The 19,856-nt window shown below is 49.4% G+C and overlaps 1 protein-coding gene and 1 non-coding gene across 9 annotated transcripts in view; one reads left to right on the forward strand and one right to left on the reverse strand.

Annotated features, from left to right (window-relative positions):
* Window positions 1-1,299: 1,299 nt before the first annotated feature.
* Window positions 1,300-1,386, reverse strand: LOC136993521 (small nucleolar RNA SNORD60). The gene has a single exon (XR_010885871.1). It is a non-coding gene; the product is annotated as a small nucleolar RNA SNORD60 (small nucleolar RNA).
* A 445-nt stretch (window positions 1,387-1,831) lies between these two features.
* Window positions 1,832-19,856, forward strand: part of TRAF7 (TNF receptor associated factor 7) — a 37,798-nt gene continuing 19,773 nt past the window's right edge. For 2 of the 8 annotated variants that reach the window (XM_067306699.1, XM_067306702.1), the window contains exons 1-4: window positions 1,833-1,955; window positions 17,271-17,389; window positions 17,640-17,697; window positions 18,818-18,909. In XM_067306699.1, coding sequence (XP_067162800.1) covers window positions 17,309-17,389; window positions 17,640-17,697; window positions 18,818-18,909 — 231 coding nt within the window. In that variant the 5' untranslated portion in view covers window positions 1,833-1,955; window positions 17,271-17,308. Of the gene's footprint in view, window positions 1,956-5,694; window positions 5,788-7,029; window positions 7,048-17,270; window positions 17,390-17,448; window positions 17,470-17,639; window positions 17,713-17,796; window positions 17,825-18,817; window positions 18,910-19,856 lie in introns of those variants that run through there. The other 6 variants (XM_067306695.1, XM_067306701.1, XM_067306696.1 and 3 more) reach the window with 6 other exon arrangements.

Genomic DNA, 19,856 nt, shown 5'->3' on the forward strand with positions numbered 1-19,856 from the left:
TTTGTGGGTACAGTGGAATTTTGATTATTCTGTATCTCACATACACACCTGTATTACTGAATCAAACAGTTCAGCTCATTCTTGAACCTCTCTAGACTAACTTCTTCCATTACCAGTATGGGTTCAGCTGCTCCAATGCAACCAGTCAGAATTAAATGAACACAGACTAGGGTTAAGCTGTAGTGCACATTTTAAAATGTTCTGGTTCTCTAAAATTAAGTAGGAATAGTAGAAATGGTCTGCTAGGTACCCAAATTCAAGGCTCAGAGCTGGTCTGAGGTTTTACATGCCACCCATGGGATTTATGAAGAACAAAAATAAAGCTTAGCAAAACAACTTTACTGAAAACTTTATTAAAACTTAAAGCTGTAAAATTAGCCTTATACAGAAGCCAAATTAGAAACACAGCAGCAAACAACTGGGAAAAAACAGTACCTGAGCAGCTCATAATAGTCCCAAAGCAGCTGGTTAGTACCAAGGACTCCCAGATATGGATTAGAAATATCCACACAACAGTCTAGTACTAGTGTCCACACACACTGTGAAAACTGCTGCCTATGAATTCTTTCACTTACGCACATTTTTGCATCCCCTACCTGCCATTCCTTTTGCCTTAAGCCACTCGCTCATTGACAACAATTGCTTTTGACTGCTTGTATTTTGGGCAGTTTTGCAGCTGCTTCTTTGTGTTTAGAAACTGCCCTGAGCCCCAAACTGTACAGGATCAAAACCAGCAGTTCACTGCTTGATACAGCAACCCTAGAGGAAACCCTCTTTTTGCCCAGTGTATTTTTAAGCTGTATGCAGATCTGCATCACTTGTTCTGCTCCGAAGCTCCCAGCCTACGCTACGCATAGAATAACAAGTATTTTAAGGCCACGAAGTAGTTATTCCAGCCACAGCTTCCCGCTTTCATTTGTCCTGAAATCCACTCGGGCTTTCCCTACAGCTGTAACTTCCCTGAAGTAACTTACAGGCGAACAGTCCCCCCGCGTGTGCTTCAGTACCGCTTCCCAGCGTTGTGAGCTCGAGACGGGCCGAAAATACCGCGTTTAACCAGCTCAACTCTATGAACGAGTCGTCGCCGCTGCCCGGGCTCAGGTAGGGCCCGGAGGGGAGCCGGCGCCAGCCCCGGCCGCCCCGCGCTGCGCCGCTCTCCGCTCCCGCCTCGCCGTCCCTCGGGCCGCCCGCGGGCGGCGCCCGCCGGTCCGAGCCGGTTCCCGCCGCGCCCTGAGGAGAGAGAAGGCCGCGCGGTGAGAGCGGGCCGCGCTGCCCGGCCGGCCCCGCCGCGGCTCCCTCGAGCCTCAGCCGCGGAGCGTCAGCAGGGGCCGCGGCCGCCCGCCGCCCTCAGACGAGGTGTCAGAAGGTCAGTGATCATCACCGGCTCGCCCCGGTCCCGCTCCCGCCCCTCGCCCGCACCGCCCGCATCTTTCTCACCTCGCCATTGGAAAGGCCAGCGCGTGCTCTCGCTGGAGCCTTTATAGGCTCCCCCCCGCGTCGCCATTGGGCAGCCTCCCTGCAGGCACAGCCAATCGCGAGCAGTTGGGGTGATCGCCACCCCACCTCTCCCGGCGCTCATTGGTCGCTGCTGCGCCCTCGCTCCAATGGCGCCGCGCGGCGTAGCGTGGCCCGAGGTGGTGCTCTTCCGCCTTCCGATTGGCCCCCTGGAGGAGGAAGAGCGAGGCCAGTAGCAACAGTGGTTGTAGCATAGACTGACCGGAGACGCGCCAACCAGCGCGGGGCGGCGAGGGCTTCTGGGAATTGTAGTCCTAACGTCACCAAGGCTCGTCAGGAGCCGGCGGAAGGCTGGAGGGCAGGACTACAAGTCCCGAGGAGCGCGGGGCGCGGGGCTTCCGGCCCGGGCAGGCAGCTGAGCCCGTAGCGGAGCGGGGAGCAGGCCGGGGCCGCGATGTGCCGGGACCGGGCACCGGCGCTCCGGCCGCCGCCGCTACCAGGTGCGAGCGGGGCCGGGCCGGGCTGGGGGGGGGCCGGGGCCGAGGGGACCCCCGGGGGGCTGAGGGCAGCCGGACCAGGCCGGGGCCGAGGGGAGCTCCCTGAGGGGAGCCGGGCCGGGGGCGCTGGGCCGGGGGCGCTCGGCGGAGGCGGCGGCGGGGCCGGCGGTTGCCCCCGCTCCGGGAGGCGCCGTGGCGGCTCCCCCGGGCTGACCGGAGCCCCGGGGGCAGCGGGGAGCTGCAGCCCGCCTGGCAGCACCGCCGTGCTTTCTTCCTCCCCCTTCCCTGGATTTTCTTTTTGTAACTCGGCGTAGGTGTCTGTGATCTCCCTAACGCTCAGGGGAGCTGGCGCGCTGCGCCGTCAGTCCTGCCCGGCTCTTGCTTCCCTCAGCGAGGCCGCCTTCCCTTCGCTGCGGGCTCTTTGATTCACCTGGTCGCGGGGCACGTTCAGTTTTGTCGCTGTCTGTTCTGCCACTTGTCAGCCATGTGGCACGTGTTGCTCGTGTTTCTGTCTTGATCTCCGAGTAACCTCGCTTCCTCGTGCTTTGGATCCGCAGCTTATGCAATATAGGACATTTGGTGGTCGGTTTCTGTAACTGCCCCATGACGATTACGCATCTCCGCTCAGAGCGGACAGTAAATTCGTGCTATCGTCCTTTCATCTCAAACATCCTCTTTACTTCTGCCTTCTTCTCCTGCCAGCTTGCAGCTACTGTTCCTCTTACAGACTTGCTGTCAAACACTTTTCTCCTATTTGATCCATGGTTTTGACCTAATGATCCTGTTGTGTTGCGTGAAACCCAAAAGCGTGAACCTTCTTTCAGCTCAACTTGCTTTTGAGGTAAGGTGCTATCAAAGACGATGGCTCGGACAGACTGTCTGCTGGGGGTGGATGAGCATGGGAAGAACGCTTGGTACATAAGTCAGCAGAATTTGACATATATGTAGGAAGCAAGGTCCAGGTTATTGTAGCTCTTTATGGGAGGTAACTGTGTTGTGAAGAACTCTGGCATAGCACTGTGTTTTTTCAACTTTGAAAATGTTGCCGAACACTTTGTTTCATCCCAAGTAATTTAATTTGTCTCCTTTGAGTTCTTGTGCAGTTTTAAGGTGATGATATATTCTTTTCACCCTGTCCTAAGTGGTTAGTGTTCCCATTAAATGGCTGTTGTATTTTGGCTTCAAGCATCTGTCTGTCAGTGGAGGCAGTGATTCTTGCTTAGAGCTGTAGTGACCGTTTGGTCTGTTTGTAGAGGAGAGGGCTGTACGAGTGAAGGATGGTTCCAGAATGCCCTTGCTGAGAGAAAACAGCACGGGAAAGTCGGCTATTTCTGTGGCAGTGTCCCTTTACCTGGCTCCCTGGGAGCTGTGTGAAGGGAGGAAGTGGTTCGGGGGTGACGAAGCCCTCTGTGGAGAGGTGTCAGGCCTTTTCCACTTCTCGCCACCTGAGTGTTGGGTTTGCTTAGCCTCCTTCTCACGCTCCTTGCAGTTGAAGCTCTTGGGCAGGGATCTCCTACCATCTGTTTTACAGGCATCCATTTGCCACTGCTAAAATAAATCAGTGTTTTCTGCTATTGCAAGGCAATAACGCTGGAGGCACTACCAGAAATTGGTGCTGCATTGTGTTAAGTCGCGTACAGATGTCTAATAAACAAGAGCCCGAAGAGCTGACAGTCAACACTGGCAAGAGAACAGACAGTGCTGTCCTCGTTGCACACCTGGGGCATGGAGGGTCAGAGAGTTGTGGGGATTTGCTAAGGGTCATGGAGAAAACCATAGGATCAAGGAACTGATCCACAGTCCACCAGGTCCTTCTTCAAATCCTGGGGTGCCCTGCACCCTGGGCGCTGCTGTCTCGAGTAAGGCTGAAAAAGGCCATAGTAAATCCAGCCAGGACGATACAGAAAGCTCCAGCTTTGCTGTTTTGTTCAGTGGTGAGCACTACCTCGTGCAGCAAGAGATCACTTGCAGGTGAAACTGCCCTGCAGAAAGGAATGCTTTACGTGAGGGAGGTTAAATTTTACCAAGCAGCAGTGGGCAACCCAGGTCAAATGGAGTGACCAGAGTATTCGGTCAGGGAATGCAAACAGCTTCACAGATAACACCCAAATATGAATTTTCGTGATGAAGTTAAGTTGACTGAACCCAACAAAAGAACCTCCAACCTTTTGTCTTCGGGCAGTTTGGTTTCCTGACCCATGGGATCACCTGGTGATACCAGCAGCTTTGCCAGCATGAGGGTGGTAGCAAGAAGGTGTGGTGAGAGGGGCTGGGCGCACAACTGCCCTTTTCTGTGGCAGTGCAGCCTTCCATGGTCTCAAGCCACTCATGAAGCCACACAAGTGAGTTTGTGTCACCTGGCTGAAACCCTTCTGCTGTCAACCTTTCCCTTCCTGGGGGTCCCCAAACAACAGCCCAGCTAGGGCTGTAAGCAGGGCCTTGGGCTCAGGGAAGTTGTTGAGTCCAGTGTGACCGTGTTTCTGCCTGCTCCACCCTGTCATCAACTGCAGCAGAAGTGACTGTGCCTTATTTGGGGTTGATCCTGAATATTTTGCAGCTTCAGATGGCTTCAGTTTGCATTCAGTGGTTAGTCACCTCATGGGCTGAACATCTGCCTATTAGAAGGGATCTTGCTAGCCCCCTCTAGCCATGATGATGGTGCTCCTTACTGTGTGATCGTACCTGCCTTTCAGATTGTGTCGGTCAAGAACATCTGAGCCAGGAGAAAGGCACTTGAGAGAAAATCCTGCCTGGCTTTGCTACCTAAATGCTTAGATTGTGTGGACAAGTTCAGTCTTTCAGAACTCTTCCTGTTTTTTGCTGTTCTTCTTCCCTTCCCCGGCTGTTCTCCTTTGCTGTGGGCATGGTCAGGCACACACTGGGCACGTCCCCTTACTCATGGTGTTGGGTCAGGAGGATGTAGCAGCTGCTGGGGCAAGGGAGGAGATGGGCCTGATCCTTGTTCCGACTTTGATCCCAGTGAACACGGGATACGTGCTGCCACTCTTTCAAGTTTAGCAACGCCCCTGGGAGCCCAGGACAGTGGCATCCCAACATCACCATTTACAAACTGCCCGCTCTTTGCCTTTAGCACCGCCTGAGTTCTGAGCTTTGGCCGAGTTATGTCACTGCTTTTAAGAGTGAGGTGTAAAAGATGTGGGAAGCGTACTGGGGGACGGGGCCGTGCAGTGCCCTGTTCCTGGGAAAGCTTCAGCCTTGGGAGCAAGCTGTTCTCCTGTGTGGAGCAGGTGTCCCCGCAGTGGAAGTCCCCCACCTTCGATGCCTGTCCTTCAGGCAAGCCCTGCTCGCTGGCCCGGGAATGCTCTTTCTGTTTGTGGCAGTTCTTAGTTAACTAAATTTCCCTGGATTGTCCCTACAAACAGAGTGAGTTGCTGTTTATTGGGCTGCTGGATATCATGAATAGTTTGGGAACTATCTAAAGAGGGTGAGAAACTCAAACTCCATTTCAAGTGAGTGATGGCCAGTCCTGTCCCTGCATATTTCTGTGGTCAGGGGAATAAATCCATGTGTGCTAAGAGTGTTTTTTTTTAAAAAAACTAGACTAAATCTCTTAGTCTGAGAGTGACCAGGGCAAAGTTGCAAGGCAGCACGGGGATTGGCTGAGCTGTGGGATTTTCCAGCTGAATTTACATATCGCCCACTGCTCCGCATGCCTTTCTGTTTACATCACTTAGGAGCAATACACGCTCATACAAGCACACAGATAGCAGAAGAGACATTTTGACCAAGTAAAAGCCTGCCCAAAGCTTAGGAACTTGGTCATGGTCACGTCTTACGGGGCTTCGCTGCTTCATTCCAGCTTGAACAGCCGATGGTGAGTTTCCTTCAAGGTACAGTGTTTGTCCTGGTAGCAGATGTCAGGAGTGTGTCAGCAGTGTTCCCGTGCCGATCGGTGCTGGGCGGTTGCTGTGTTTTAGGAGTCACTGACAGTAGTGAGGGAGGAATTGTTTTCATGTCTAGATATTGGTAAAGAAGCAGGATGAATCTGAAATCCAGCCCCAGTTTATAGGTGGGTACCTGTTGCCTGCAGCTGGTTGGAACTGCATTACGCTCATATCACGGTCTTTCGCACTGACCTTGGCAAGGGCATGGTAACGCTTGACTGTACAGCAACCCGGAAACGTGGAAACGTCTGTCCCCAGAAACTTCTAAACACAGAAAATGTTTTCTTAGTTTGTTTCTGGTGATGTTAGAAATGCGAAATCCTCCATATCCTTTAAAGGAAGCCAAGTTTGTGAGAAGAGGTAGTATCTTTGCTATCTCTCCCTTACACCCCAAGTCATCGCGGCTACCGTACAGCCGCTATTTGTACACCGGGGAAGTGGTTTAAATGCAGCTTTCCAGGTGGGTTGTTAGGTGGTTGTGGGACATCGTATCATGCCTCTGTCTGAAAGCTGTCAGTAGATTTGCCACGGTGGAAATGTCCACATCCTCCGACTTCTTCAGGAATCCTCCGACTTCTTCAGGAATCAAGGATTCAGTGTGTTTATCAAAGGGCGAGTGTCACTAGTTTGATCATATTCTGCCCAGCCTCTGTGCTACCTGTAAAGTACCACAGTTTCCTCCCTTTCTCCGTGGCTGGTTAACAGTTTCCCTCGCAGTAAATGTAGCTGTCTTACAGTGTGCTTTCATGCTTGTTCGCAGTGGAGAAGTTCCAGGAAACTGTGCAAAAAAGAGCAGATGACTGAAATTTACTGGATTTTTTTCTTTTTTTTTTTTGTGAAGAAGCTGACGCATTTCAGATGGGTCTTTAAAATGGTCTGATTGCAGCCAGAGTGCGAGCAAAATTGTCATGAAGCTGTGGAGGGTGTAGGGAGAGAGCAGGGGAAGGAAATGGTGCTTTATGCATTTTGAATAACGATTATGGGCTCAGATTTCTTATGATTTTAATCCAGAAGAATCCTAGAGTGTGATAGGATGGATAAAGCATCCCAGAGAAATGCAGCCACCCCTAAGACAGAGCAATTTAGCAAGCTCTCAGTGGCAGTGCACCGCAATTGAGGAGGGAAGTAGAGAAGAAACTTTGACCGACTTGAAGCCAGCAGAGTGATCTCAGGAAGGGGGAGTGCAGCAGGTGAGACCGGTCTTCTTCTGCCTTTCCTGGTGGGCTGCAGTGCTGCCAGTGACTGCTAAAAGCTGTGTCCGCAAGCATATTTAGTGGTGTTTAAATTGTTTCACGGGCCGGGTGAAAGACGGCTTTTGAACTTCGGTGAATTAGCAGGGCCTGAGAGGAGGGAGGGCAGCGTCGTTTCTCTGTTTCTCATGGGCGCGTCTCCCTGCCGCAGCCTTGCCGAAGAGCTCTGGCTGCGTTGTGCAGGGTGGAGGTGAGAGGTGAGCAAGAGGCTTCAGGAGCTCTGTTTGTACCGTGATTTTCTATGCGAGTTCTTGCTGACTCTAAACTGATCAGCCAAGACTGAAGCCCTCCGAGCAGAAGGCTTTGCTTTCTCATGCACAGTACTGCCAGGACTGTGGTTTAGATGAATCCCTCCATAATCCAGGCTTTGCTGCTGACCTTGCATGCCGTACAGTCCCCTGCCTGTAATGGTGTTGGGGGGGTATTTTGTGGGGGGTATTTTCCTATTTCCTTCCCTGGGTTGTGACAGTGTCTGCGGAGAGCTCCGAGCCGCAGCAGTGCCATCTGCGAGCTCTGGTGCGCGTTTCTCCCGGGAGCCCTTTGCCATTTCCAGCGGCTTCGCGTTTTTCAAATGAATTGCAAGCCTGGCTGCAGAGTCCCCGCGGCCCAGGGGGCTGCAGGGCAGCCTGCCCCACCCGTGCAGCAGCACGGCCCCGGGGCGGCCGGCACGGCCCCGGCTCTCTGCGGCCCCTTGCTCCCTCGCCGCTGAGCCAGGTGAGGGGGCCGGTTAGCTACCGCTTCTGCTCTGACTTGTGTCGTGACTATTCTTAGCTTTTCAGGCGTGATCTCCTGTATCAGGAGCTGGCTCTGACTTGCACACAGGAGAGGGCCATTACCTCCCATGAGAGACAGCAGCAGGACTGGGGGGTTGTTTTGTTTGGTTTTTGTTTGGTTTTTGTTTGGTTTTTGTTTGTTTTAACAAATCCATAATGCAACAGTCTCAGAATGGGTCTGATCTTTGAATGAGCCTGTGGGAAGGACTGCAAGCAGTGAAATGAATAGTATGCGGCACTGTAATTTTAGGGCTGACTCTTAAAGCACTTCTGAGTAAGGGCTTTGTGTGTAGGAACTCTGAACGCAGCTGTTTCTGACAGTCTGACCGCTCTAGAGGTACCGGCATGGGCACTGAACCAATGCCAGCCAATCTCAGGTTACAGGGGTCAGACACTTCTGAAACGTAGTCTTTGGGGCCTTGTGCGTTTGAAAAATGGTGTGGTAGGTAGATGTTTCCAGGTTTCCTAAAATGGAAGGAAACATCTTTGAGTATGGCTTTTGTATCATGGAAACCACTGACCATTGGCCTCTGTTCTAAATTCTAACTTGGCTTTAGATTTTAGGAAAAATGAGGTGCTTTGTTCCACTAAAACAATCACTTTTGATCCAGTTGCAGGCACATTTGAACGTTATTCCTTCAGGTTTTAACATCAAAGCAACTAGTTTGTCCATCCCAAGGACTCATTACCCTTTAGGAAGAGGAAAGCACTTAATACAAAATGATTTCCCTTTCTAAACTGTGTTTGCACAAAGGAATGACAGTGTTCAAACAGCTGTCTTCCCTCAAGCTGTTGAATGTGCTCTCTCAGCTCTGCAGTCAATTCTAGTGTTGGTAAAAGTGGCAGCAATTAAAAATATCACTTTTATTTTTATTGACGACAGCTCTCTACAATTATGGTCTCACTTTGAGTAGCTCAGAGGAGTTTGTATGACTTTTAAGAGCAGTGTAAAAACTTGTAAAAAATAAAAAGACTGTTTCTGTTCCACAAGCAAAGCCCTGCTCGGTGGAAGTGTCATGCTCTGTTGGTAAGATTGAACTTCTGATCACATTTTATACTCTTCTTGCACTGCCTGCACATGTCAGTTTATGCAACTGGCCTTATATATATATCACTCGAAGAGCGTGAGAAATGCCTTACTGGATCAGACCATTGGTCTGCCTAGCCACTGTTCTGTTTTCAACAGCTGTGAAAGGGGATGTTATTAAGGAAGAGCGTGTGAACCTGAGTGCTTTCTGCAGTCCATTTGCCTCATGTTCCCCCAGCATTCAGAGAAGTTGGATTAGGGATGTTGGAAGGTACATCCCTGATGAATCCTTTTAATATCCATTTGGGGAGCTATTAGCCTAAACCTTTCTGAACCCGTTGTTATTGCTTGTCTCTACAGCCTACTGTGGCAGCAAGTTCCAAAAGTTCACTGTTTGCGGTGTGAAGAAATGCTTTCTATTACTTGTTTCAAATCAGTCCCCTACTGGGCTCACTGAGTGTCCACTAAGCCTACTCTTGTGGGGTTGGGTCAATAACAGTCACACATTTAGTTTATTCACAAGCTTCATGACTCTGTGAATCTTGATCATGTCTCCCTCAGCCAAAATTTCCAAACTGAAGAGTCCCAGCCTTTTTAGTCTCTCTTCATAATGCAGTAGCTACATGAACTTTCTTTAACTACGCTGTGTTCTTCTTGAGATGCGAAGATCAGAACTGCACGCAGTACTCAAGATACAAGTATATCAAAGTTCTATGTGGCTCCCAAATGATACCGTCTCTATTGTTCTCCACACCTTTCTTGATGATGCCTAACGTTTTGTTGGCCTTTTTGGCTGTTGCTGCCCTCTGTACTGATAATTCCGGGTAATTATCAATGGAGACTCTAAGATCTCTTTCCTGCATTGTAACTGCCAGTTCTGCATTGAACACTGTATAGGCCTGCTTTATATTATTTTTCCCTAGATGCATTGCTTTACATTTATCTCCATAAAAGCTCATCTGCAACCTTTTTGTCCAACCTCAACTTTATGAGGTCCTTCTGGAGTTCCTCACTAGCAGCATGGTATTTGACTACCCAAAAGATCTTACTGTCATCCACAACTTATCATTATTCACTCTTTTCCAAAGGTCATAGATGAAGATGTTGAATAAAACTTATTCAGCAGTAGTTCTTGGGGAACCCTTGCAGGGTGCTCCCTATCCTGACAAGTGTCCATTGAGCTTCGCCTGCTGTAGCGCTCTCGCATTCTTCTGGCCCGTGTTTTACGAGTCAGACTTGATGGGCATAGTCATCACCATGTTCTGTAAATCCTGTTGATGAACTTCATCAGTGCTTACGAAATGAGTTTGTTTCTTTCAGAGACACTGACCAAGAAAGCTAGAGTGACTGTCCCATGGTTGCCTCTGTAGAGCTGTGGAGAGTTGGCAGTTGAGCTTATGAATCTTGTCGTGTTTGTACTTTGGTCTGAGATGTTCTCTTGCAGGTTGCTACAGGCCGCTGAGAATCAGTTCCTGGATAGGAAATGTGGGTAACCCACAAATGTGGATTACTGCAGAAGGACAAGGCGGAAAGAGCCTGCCCAAATTTGACCTGGATTTCCTAGCTATGTCTCCTCCCCCAGAAGAGTCCCTGATGTGCGAGAGCTTGCGACATAACCAAGGCAGCAGACGTAGTCCACGATCCCCACACACCCTGCTCTCAGCACCTACTTTTCTTTCCCTTCTGCCCTTGTCCTGCTGAGCTGGGCTGTTGCAGCAGCACAGTACTTTTTCCCTTTTGTAATAGTATTTCCCCAGCGATGTGCCAATACCATGAAGAATGTGTAACCCATCCCATTCTGGTCACGGTGTTGTAAGAGGAACAGAAGCTTGTGTCTTTTACCATAAAATACACAGACTAGGCAATAAGGAAACTCACGTCATCCAAGACTTGTTCCCGGTCAGAGCAGGATGACCCCACGCCTGCCTTCCTCCCAAGGCGAGCTGCAGGCATCGGCTTCCCTCTCTAGCAAACAGTCCTGCTGAGCGCAATTTTGCCAGCCCGGCAGTTTCAGCAGGGGTGCGCAGCCTTAGAGACGACTTCAATGAACTGGGGGAGAAAAAGGAGGAACAAAGCAGACGTAGGACATAGGACGTGTAGCTGACCTTTATGGGCCATTGACTGCGTGAGGCTGAGCCGTTTGCAGGTTTCTTAGCAAACAGACACTGCGGTTTGGGGTATCGCATCTGCCAGGCCCTCCCCTGGGGCACCACGTTTTACCTAAGGGCATTCACACTGTGCCTGTCTTGCCCCCATGAGAATATCCCGAGCACAAAGCCCAGCACTGCCATTGTGTCTGCAATAGTGTGATTCCCACGTTAGGAATTGGCTCCAAAATAAGGACCAGGCAGCATGGATTTTTTTCCCCCCCTCTCTTTTTTTCTGTCAAAAATGCTGAAGTTGCATATGAAAAGGTTAACTCCAGGCAAGGAGTCCGGATCATAGGCTGGGTTCCCAAGCCAGAGTCCAGACATCTGGGTCCATGCAGGTCTCTTCTGTTCAGAGCAGCAGCCTTATGTCGTTGTGCTGCCTGGCCACACAAGTTCTTTCAACAGTTCGCCTCACTACAGCTGTCAGGATGTCTCTTCAGCCTGTTTTGCTATAAACCATAATCTGATCCTGTAGAATCCTGGGCAAGAAGATCAGGAGAATGGTTCCAGCCATGAGGGCTTCTGACCTGCTGCTCTACAGAGCTCACAAAGAAGCTCAGGGAGCATCTATCGATGCTCTGGAGCCCCTTTGTATTGGTCATCTAAGAAGAACTTAGCAACACAAAGGACTGTGATTTCCAGGGAATTTTAGTTTTGCTTCTAGGTCATGGTATGCACACATTTTGTAACAGAAAATTTTTCATCCTTTCACTGCGTTGTAGATCAGCCCTCATCTGCATCTCCTCAGATTGATTCAGCTCAGATCCCGCAGGCTTAACAACCTTGTGTGCGATCAGTGCTGGGATAGGAGTTGCCCAAGGCTGGCACAGTGTGCACAGGAAGGGGCACGGAGTATCCAAGATGGGTGCTCATCCTCCTGGAAAGGTAACACGGGGCAGTGTAGCTGGAAGGGTTCAGTTGCCAAGCCAAAGTTCAGAAATCTGATGGGGATTTTTGCAAGTGTAAGAAGCTGGTATTAATGCCAGGAACACCATCTCTTTTCTGCCTCCTTTTAAATTCTTCGATATCAATTGGAAAAGGCCTTTTTCAATACATCTCGGAAGCGCTTGAGATGCGGAGGGCGTTGTCAGACAGTATTCCAGAGAGGTGTCTGCTCTGTTGAAATGCTTCCTCTATATGGTGGTCACAGAGATTTGGGCTGGAAAGCAGATATTCATGGAGTGGCTGGTGTTCTGCAGGCTGGCTGATATTCCACACAACATTTTTTCCGTCGTTCGCATTCCTCTGCTTACTTTTCAGAGAAGACATGAAGCAGGCTCCCTTCTGCTACTTGCAGGTAGGTTGCTCAGCCAAGCTGCAGAGCTCAGGGCGTGCTTATAAGCAAAGAGTGGAAAATCCCTGTACTCCAGCCCATGCTCCCATCCTTGTTTTGGATTCATCCAAGATGTGTTGAAGTCAGTAGGCGTCTTGCATCCATTGCAGTGAACTGTGAAGCAGGGTGTACGTGCATTTACTAGAGAGGTGCCTGCTTAATGCCTTAACCAGTTCCATGGCCTGCTGCATTACCCTCAGTGAGCTGCACCGCAGTGGAAACCTCTCTTAGCCTGCACAGAAGTTTCAAAGGCAGTTATTTAAAGGGTCATGAAGGTTCATCCTTGGCTGGCAAGCCAAAACTCACTGCTTGCAAAAACTGAAGTGTTTGTATGTCACTGTGCTTTGCAGCTGGAATAGATACAAGGGATCCTACATCTGATGATATTACAAACCTATTCAAACTGTTAGTTGTCCTCATTCTTCTTTTTTCTGTCCCAATGTGCTCCATGGTGAGTGCTTTCCCATTGCTTTTTCAAGTCTCCATATGTTTTGTTTGAAGGGAATAGGCTGAAAACAAGGGGATGAAGCATTTGCCTGAGTCTGAAGATAGCCAACAGTCCTCCATAAGGACAGGCTTCCTCTCTTTCCCTATGGGGATGATTGCTTGCTTTAAAGCTTGTCAGAATATTTGATATATTTGATATGCCAGTTCTCTTAATGCTGTCATGACTGGTCAGGTGGGAGTGTATCCCTCCCCATCTCTTGTGAGTGGTGCTGGATACACTCTGTTTGGATGGAGCCTGCCAAAGTTCTCTGAAGAAGGAATCATGAGTCCGTATCCTTTCTGAAATGCAGAGTCCCTCTACCTCCACTCTAATGTGGGAGGAAGACCATGCTGAATCCCTTCTCCAGAGAAGTAATCTCAACAGCTTCATGCTCACCAGGCCCTGTCCTTCAAATCAAACACCACAGTTCAGTCACTGAATTCTTGTCCTCTGCAAAAGCTGCAGAAATCCCACCAGGAGGAAAATCCATCAAACCAGGTCTCAGCCCACAGGTTTAGTGTTGTCTACCCTGGCCACACTGCTGCTAGCTTAAAGTTGAAATGATAAGAATGGGACAGGGTGACATGCCAGTATCCTGCAGTGCAGGGTGCTCCTGTAAAGTCCTAAAGGCTTTACAGCCTGGAAAAGGCTGGAAAGGGGGCAAATGTATTTGATTCTTTTTGTAGGTTGTTTTTCTAAGGAAATGAATCAGTTTATCAGCTTCCACTAAAGTCTTCTTAGTCTGTTGGCCAGCCTCATGCAGATTTGATGAGGAGGAAGGTCTCCAAGGGATTGTATTGCCAGGAGTTATATCTATCTGCTTTGAGGAAAGATTGGTGAGCTGAGCTGTATCATCAGGCAGCAGGGAACCTAGATAGGAGGGGAACATTAGGGATACATGCAAACATGAGATGATGCAATCGCGAGACACAAAATCCCAGGAAATGTGGCAGCAGAAGTGTCATCACTCATGGACTTACTTGCTTTACATTATTTATTAGCACTGCATCGTCTGGAGGCCCCAGCCAATGTGGAGACCCTTGTGTGCTAGGCGCTGCACAGATACCCAGACAAAGATTCTTTGACCTTCAGAGTTTATAGTGCAGATGGGCTGGGCAGAAGAGGTAAGCCAAAGAGACTGGTGCAGGGAGGAACCATGGCCCAGAGTGCTCCGGTGGCTTGCCCAAGCTCACGAGAGAAGGAGAAGCTGAGTGGGGTTCAAACCCAGATCCTTGAGGTCAAGACCAGTGCATTACCCAAAAGCTTTGTCTCCCCCCTCTTCCCTAGCACTCCTCTTCCCCCTGCCTCCTGCTATCTGCGCTCTGAGGAACCGATAAAAGGAATAAAAGGATCCTGATGGCAAACGGCAAACTTCTTGCATGCTGGAACCCAGCTTTAAACTCGGCAGGTCTCCATAATGCAGCAGCACAACACTGCTTCATTCCCGCTGTTCTTGAGACTCCTCCAGCACTCTGCTCAGCATCTCCTAAGGGATCTGGCATTTGCAAATGGCTAGTGCAGTGCTTTCAGATGCATGGAAACGTTATCCAGAGCTCTCATTCTCTCTCTCTCGTTCTCTCTCTCTGTCTCTCTTTTGGGCGGAAGGTGGGGTGGTTTTTTATTTTATTTTATTTTTTTTAGACTGTAGCCTTTTACAAGAGTTTGGATGTGGGAGCAGTGATTTCCCTGGGCTGGACTGTTGCTGGAAGCTGGCTGCCTGACAGCTGTCTGATGAAGAGCCGCAATGAACAGCGCAAAGTGCTGTGTCAGGCGTGGCTGAGTTGTGTCAGCCGTTAGCAGAGCGTTGGCTGAGGACGTCTTTTGCCTTTGCCCGAGTGTCACATTTGCAATACTTAAAACGTGAATATAGGGAGTGACCGGCCATGTGTGCAGCCACCTTGCGCTGGGCCTCTGCAGAGGAGGCCGATGCACTCTTGGACTGGGATTCACGAAGCCCCGCGTGAGCCCAAGCTTCGCAGCTACGTTGTTCGATCGTGTCTCCCTCGGAGCCTCAGTTTCCCTTTCTGTAAAGTAGGGAAATGGTGATCTCCTTCATGAAGTGCTTGGAGATTCAGGACTCGTCTCCCTCAGATGAGAGCAAGGCAATTGCTAGAAACACCCGAGACAGTTCACCTACCAAAAAGTTTAAAATTTGAGCAGTGCGAAGGCTGTATATGAAAGCCTGGCCGAAGCAGAGTCCTCTCAGCCGGGGGCTGGAACCGGACGCTTTCCGAAAGGGGCCAGGAGCTCTGCATTGGCCAGCTGCAGAATAACTGCGGGGTGTTTCTTCCAAAGCGCCCTTCGTTGGCGGTTGGCTCTTGTCCTGCAATAAAGGATTTTGGTAGTGTTTTAGTAAACCATTTTTGGCCTGTCTCTTCTCACTGCAGATGTCTGTCTGGTCTGTCTGTTTAGCCCTTGGACTCTGCTGCTGGCAGTGAGAGTACCAAGATTTAACTATGCCTTGGACAGAAAGGGATCTTTCAATCAGGATCTTTCCTGAGCAGCTTATTCCTGGAGCGCAGGGTCCCTGTCTCCTTGGGTAGGCTGGACAGGCTGTGAGGGCCAGCGGCGCCTTTCAGCTGCAAGGGTGAAAAGGCAGCTTGGGAGGGCTCTGTCCCCTGCTGAATCCTTGTCTTCTCTGGTGGAAACTTCTGTCGAAGCCAGAAGCGTCTCCTTACAGCGGCAGAGGGGAGGTGCGGTTCCTTCCTATGGGAGCAGCTTTGGTGCCCTGGCTCAGAAGTGGATTCCTTGAGAGCATCCTGTCAGATTTGCCAGGACAACAGCATAAGTTTGTGCCTTCAAACCAGCATTGGGTTTCAGCAGAGGTTAAAGAAAGCAAACTCTGTGTGTTTCTACAGATTATTATTGTGCAATCACTTGACTTGGTAAATTTGGACCTAGTAAAGTAGTGTAAACAACTGAAGAAGAGAAATGGGCCCCCCTGACTTCTGAGGACAGATGGTTTCTCTTTTGGGCTGACAATCCAGAATTTGTGGCTAGTTCTGAACAGGAACTGGGAGTGGGATCCAGAATCACAAATGTATTAATTGAAGTAAGTTTTCTTTCTCGGTTTCCTTGACCTTGTAGCTCAGACCATGCTTGAAAGAACTCTTTTAATGCAAATATAACTAAATCAAATGTGGGATTTCTGCTTTCTCCTGAGATCCATCCCAGGCTTTTGTGTTCAGCTGTACAATCTGGGGCTTTTGAATTAAATAGCAAAATTCCCACTGGCTTCCTCACAAGAACAGGATGAGGCCTGTATTAATCATGCTTTTGATTATAAGGCAGCCTTAAGGTCTGAGGGTGCAGCAAAGTTTAGACTTTGGTTTCCTTGACTAGAAATGCCAGGAAGTGCTGCACAGCCTGCCCCAGGCGACGGCATTCCCGTGGAGGTCTCCTCGGCCGGAGCCCTTTCTCCCACTCCAGCTGACCCCTGGTGTGAGGCTGCTGAGTTTCCAAGGACCCTCTTCTGGAGCTGGGTGGTCCGGGAGGGAGTCGTGACCCCTTGCGCTTCAGCGGAGCCCAGCGGGACGGCTGAATGGGAGGTTTCCATCGTATGCTGGGAAGATGGGCTGAGCTGCAAAGCTGAGAGCAAACAGGCTCCCTGGGCCCTGCGCTCCCGGCCAGCTCAGCTTAAGCTATGCGGTTAATGAGATGAGGGTTTTACTGGTATAGCTTTACATCCAGAGACCTTCTCTGCCCTGTGCGCCATGCAACTCCCTTGGCGCTTTGTAAGAGCAGGATTTTGTCCATGGCCTTGGCCAAAATCCCGTCTGCTATTGTGCAGTCTGCTCCATGCTTGCTGTTGCGGTGTATCTTGGAGGTAGCTGCCTTTCAGGACACAGCTTACTAATCACTATCCTGTGCAAAGTATTTTGGGAAGCAACAGGTAATGCGCTTTCTGAAGCACACTGAAACTGAGGAGGAAAAGAGGACCACGTACAGAGACTGCGTAGGGCTATTCTCTGCTGGGATTGTGTCAGTCACAGTCGGTCCATACTGCCTCTACAGGTCTCATTTTGAAAGGACTGCCATGTATTATGATCAGTGGGATGCTGTCTTTCTTGGTGTAGTCTCCTGAGAAATTTCATTTGCTGTTAAAACAGTCCTATGCTTGTAAAAGCAGCTAGTGATTATGAGTATTCCAGTATCTGGGTGATCAGGCTGTCATTTTAAAAGATACCTGATCTTATTAAAAATGCTGAACACTCATCCCAGAATGATTTGAAGGGACCTGACTCTGACCTTGCCGGTTGCTTCTGAAAATCCAAGCTTGTGTGAGTTTAGGTAAATACTTGAACTTAATGCTATGAGAGAGCATTCTCTGAACCCTTCCTGCACCAGGAAGCTACGTACAATGAACTAACTCTCTCTTTCTGTCTTTCTGCAGAGCAAATTTCCCATGACTAACAAATGCTGGTCTAGATTATGAGCTCAAACAAGAACGCTCGCTACAATCGTTTCTCCAGTGGCACAACAAACATCACTACTTCTGAAAACACTAACGGGGTAAGGCCTGCAACTGTTAGCAGAGGACAGGAGCTAGGACTGCTTCTCATCTTCTCATCCTTTCTTTTGAGAAAATGAAGGTAGCTGTTGACAATTTGGTACTTTCTACCGCCTTAAAAATCACAGTATTCACAGATGAAACTTGGGAATGTATATTATATGAGTATGTTTTTTCACCAATTCAAGAGAGGTAGCAAGTCCAGTTGTGCTGGACTGATACACACTGACCTTCATTCTGTCCATTTTTCAGACAAGAATGGAAACAACTTTTGGGCCGGCCTACTCTGCTGTGACGACCATCACAAAGGGTGAGCGCATTTCAGGTGTGGAGCTTCTCCCCTCTCCCCGGAGAGCTGCGCGTGATTCCTGCCAATTTTGTTTGTTTGCTTCACAGATCATAAAGCTATTGGGAGAATCACTGTATGTTCATTACAGGCAGGTGCTATCTTTAGTATTACACAGCCCGGTGTTATTTAATCATGGCATCTGATCATCAGGCATGATGGAAATGAGTATGCGCAGAAATGTCTTTACAGCGCCGTGGGAAGCCCTTGCTGAAATTAGGATAGTACAGCAGGGTTTGATACACAGCTCAGTCCCAAATGCTATTTCTTCCTGTGACTTCTCACACAAACATTGTCAGGGCTGAAAATTTCCATCTTTGCTTTCTGCCTGAATGTGAGTCACTCTGGACACTTTGGTTAAAACCCCTGTGGCTGTTTTTAGCTCAGACAGGGGGGTTGCAAGCATACCTGCTCTTTTTAAAATCTTGTGCTTTTTTCCTCAAAGCCCAGCAGGCAAGGAATCTGAGCCCTGACATGTGGGATGAATGTAGGAAGAGGTTTGGTTTCATTCTGGAATAAAAATGCTTTTACTTTACTAAAGATAAGAAACTGTAACACTGATTTAGATACGGAAATGAACATCTGCCTGGAGGAAGGGTTTGGATTACATTTGTACAGGACTTGGAACTCTAGATATTTCTGGACTCCTGAGTATTTACATTTAAATTTTATGTAAGTCAGTAATATGATCTTCATATAAATATTTCCAATTTAACTTAGCATGCTTCCCTTGTTATAAAATATCCAGACCTCCATTGATCTAAGGAATTTTTGTAGGTGACGGAGATGTGTGGGAGTATAAGGTTTCCTTCTAATAATTTTTTAAACCTATGGACCTCATGGAATATTGTCTGTGCTCTTTTCTGGGCAAGCAACCTTCAAAGGGTTGCATGCATTTCAGCAAGCTATCATAGATCAGGATAGTTCTGCCTGCACTGATGTGTCCAGGTCAAAAACTGGAGTGGGGGAATCCCTAGTCCTTTCCAAGGAAAACTTAGAGCTACAGAGACCCGTAGCTTGGCAGTGGTACTGAGGAGCCTAAATGCTTTTTTTTTTTTTTTTTTTTTTTTTTTTTGCTTTAAAGCTGACGGGACCAATACTTTTAAACAGCATCGTCGGACCCCATCCTCCTCCAGCACACTCACCTACTCCCCACGAGATGAGGACGATGGCATGGTAGGTGTTGGCAGGAGCTCCCCTCCTGTCCGGCTTAGCTGGTTATCTCTCAAATGAGAGATGTCTGGTGCTCCTCCGGACCTCCCTGCCTCCCTCATCATTCCCGTGCACTGCACTGTATCAGATACAGTGCCAGATGTCTTCACCGGAGGCAGGACCAGCCTCGGCAGTTCCCGCCTGTCTTCGTGCTTGGAGCAGTGGGGGAGCAGAGCGAGCTTCTGACCTGGGCCATTAGGCTGGCACTGCTGGTGCTCATTTTCGGACTGGCTTGAAAATTGTACGTGCTTACAAAGTCCAGGAGCTGCAAATCCCACAGGCCTATTTGTGTGGGTGTTTCTGCCTCCTGTTGTGAGCAGTGTGCCCTGAGTCTCCTCCTGGACTCGGGAGGAAACAGAGTTGTCAGCAATGTCTGAGGCCGTGGCTGAGGCCAGGCAGCCTCGATCGGGGCCTGCTGGACGGCCAGCCCTGCAGCGCGGCCACCCAGCAGCGCAGCTGGCCCCACAGCTATGACCAGAAAATCCCTTCCTCTTCCTGCCTCCAGATGGGGCTTCTGACCACAGGAGCAGGTCTGAAAGCTGCCGAGCAGGACGTCTGGCGCTATAGACTACGCTCAGCCCCTGGGGATTACGTCAGTGGGGTCTTCTCACTCAAACCATTCCCACGTCTTGCAATGCCTTTCCAGAAAAGCACCTTCCCGTTCTATATCAGGCTCCCTCCTTCATTTCGCACACTCGGAGTAACTTCTTTTTTGGAGATTTAGTGATCCAACAGGTCTCAGGGTTGGCTGCTTAAAGAGAAATTAAGATCAACTAAATCAATTAGTTCAGTTAAATCAAGAACAGCAACAGGAAAGCAAACCTCAGTGAACAGACAGCACTGAGGCCTTGATCTTCTAGTGTCCCTAGTACTCCATTCATGTCTCGTAACCACAAGCGCCTGTTTAGATT

This window comes from Apteryx mantelli, chromosome 16, assembly GCF_036417845.1.
Source record: "Apteryx mantelli isolate bAptMan1 chromosome 16, bAptMan1.hap1, whole genome shotgun sequence".
In the NCBI taxonomy this organism is placed as follows: domain Eukaryota; kingdom Metazoa; phylum Chordata; class Aves; order Apterygiformes; family Apterygidae; genus Apteryx; species Apteryx mantelli.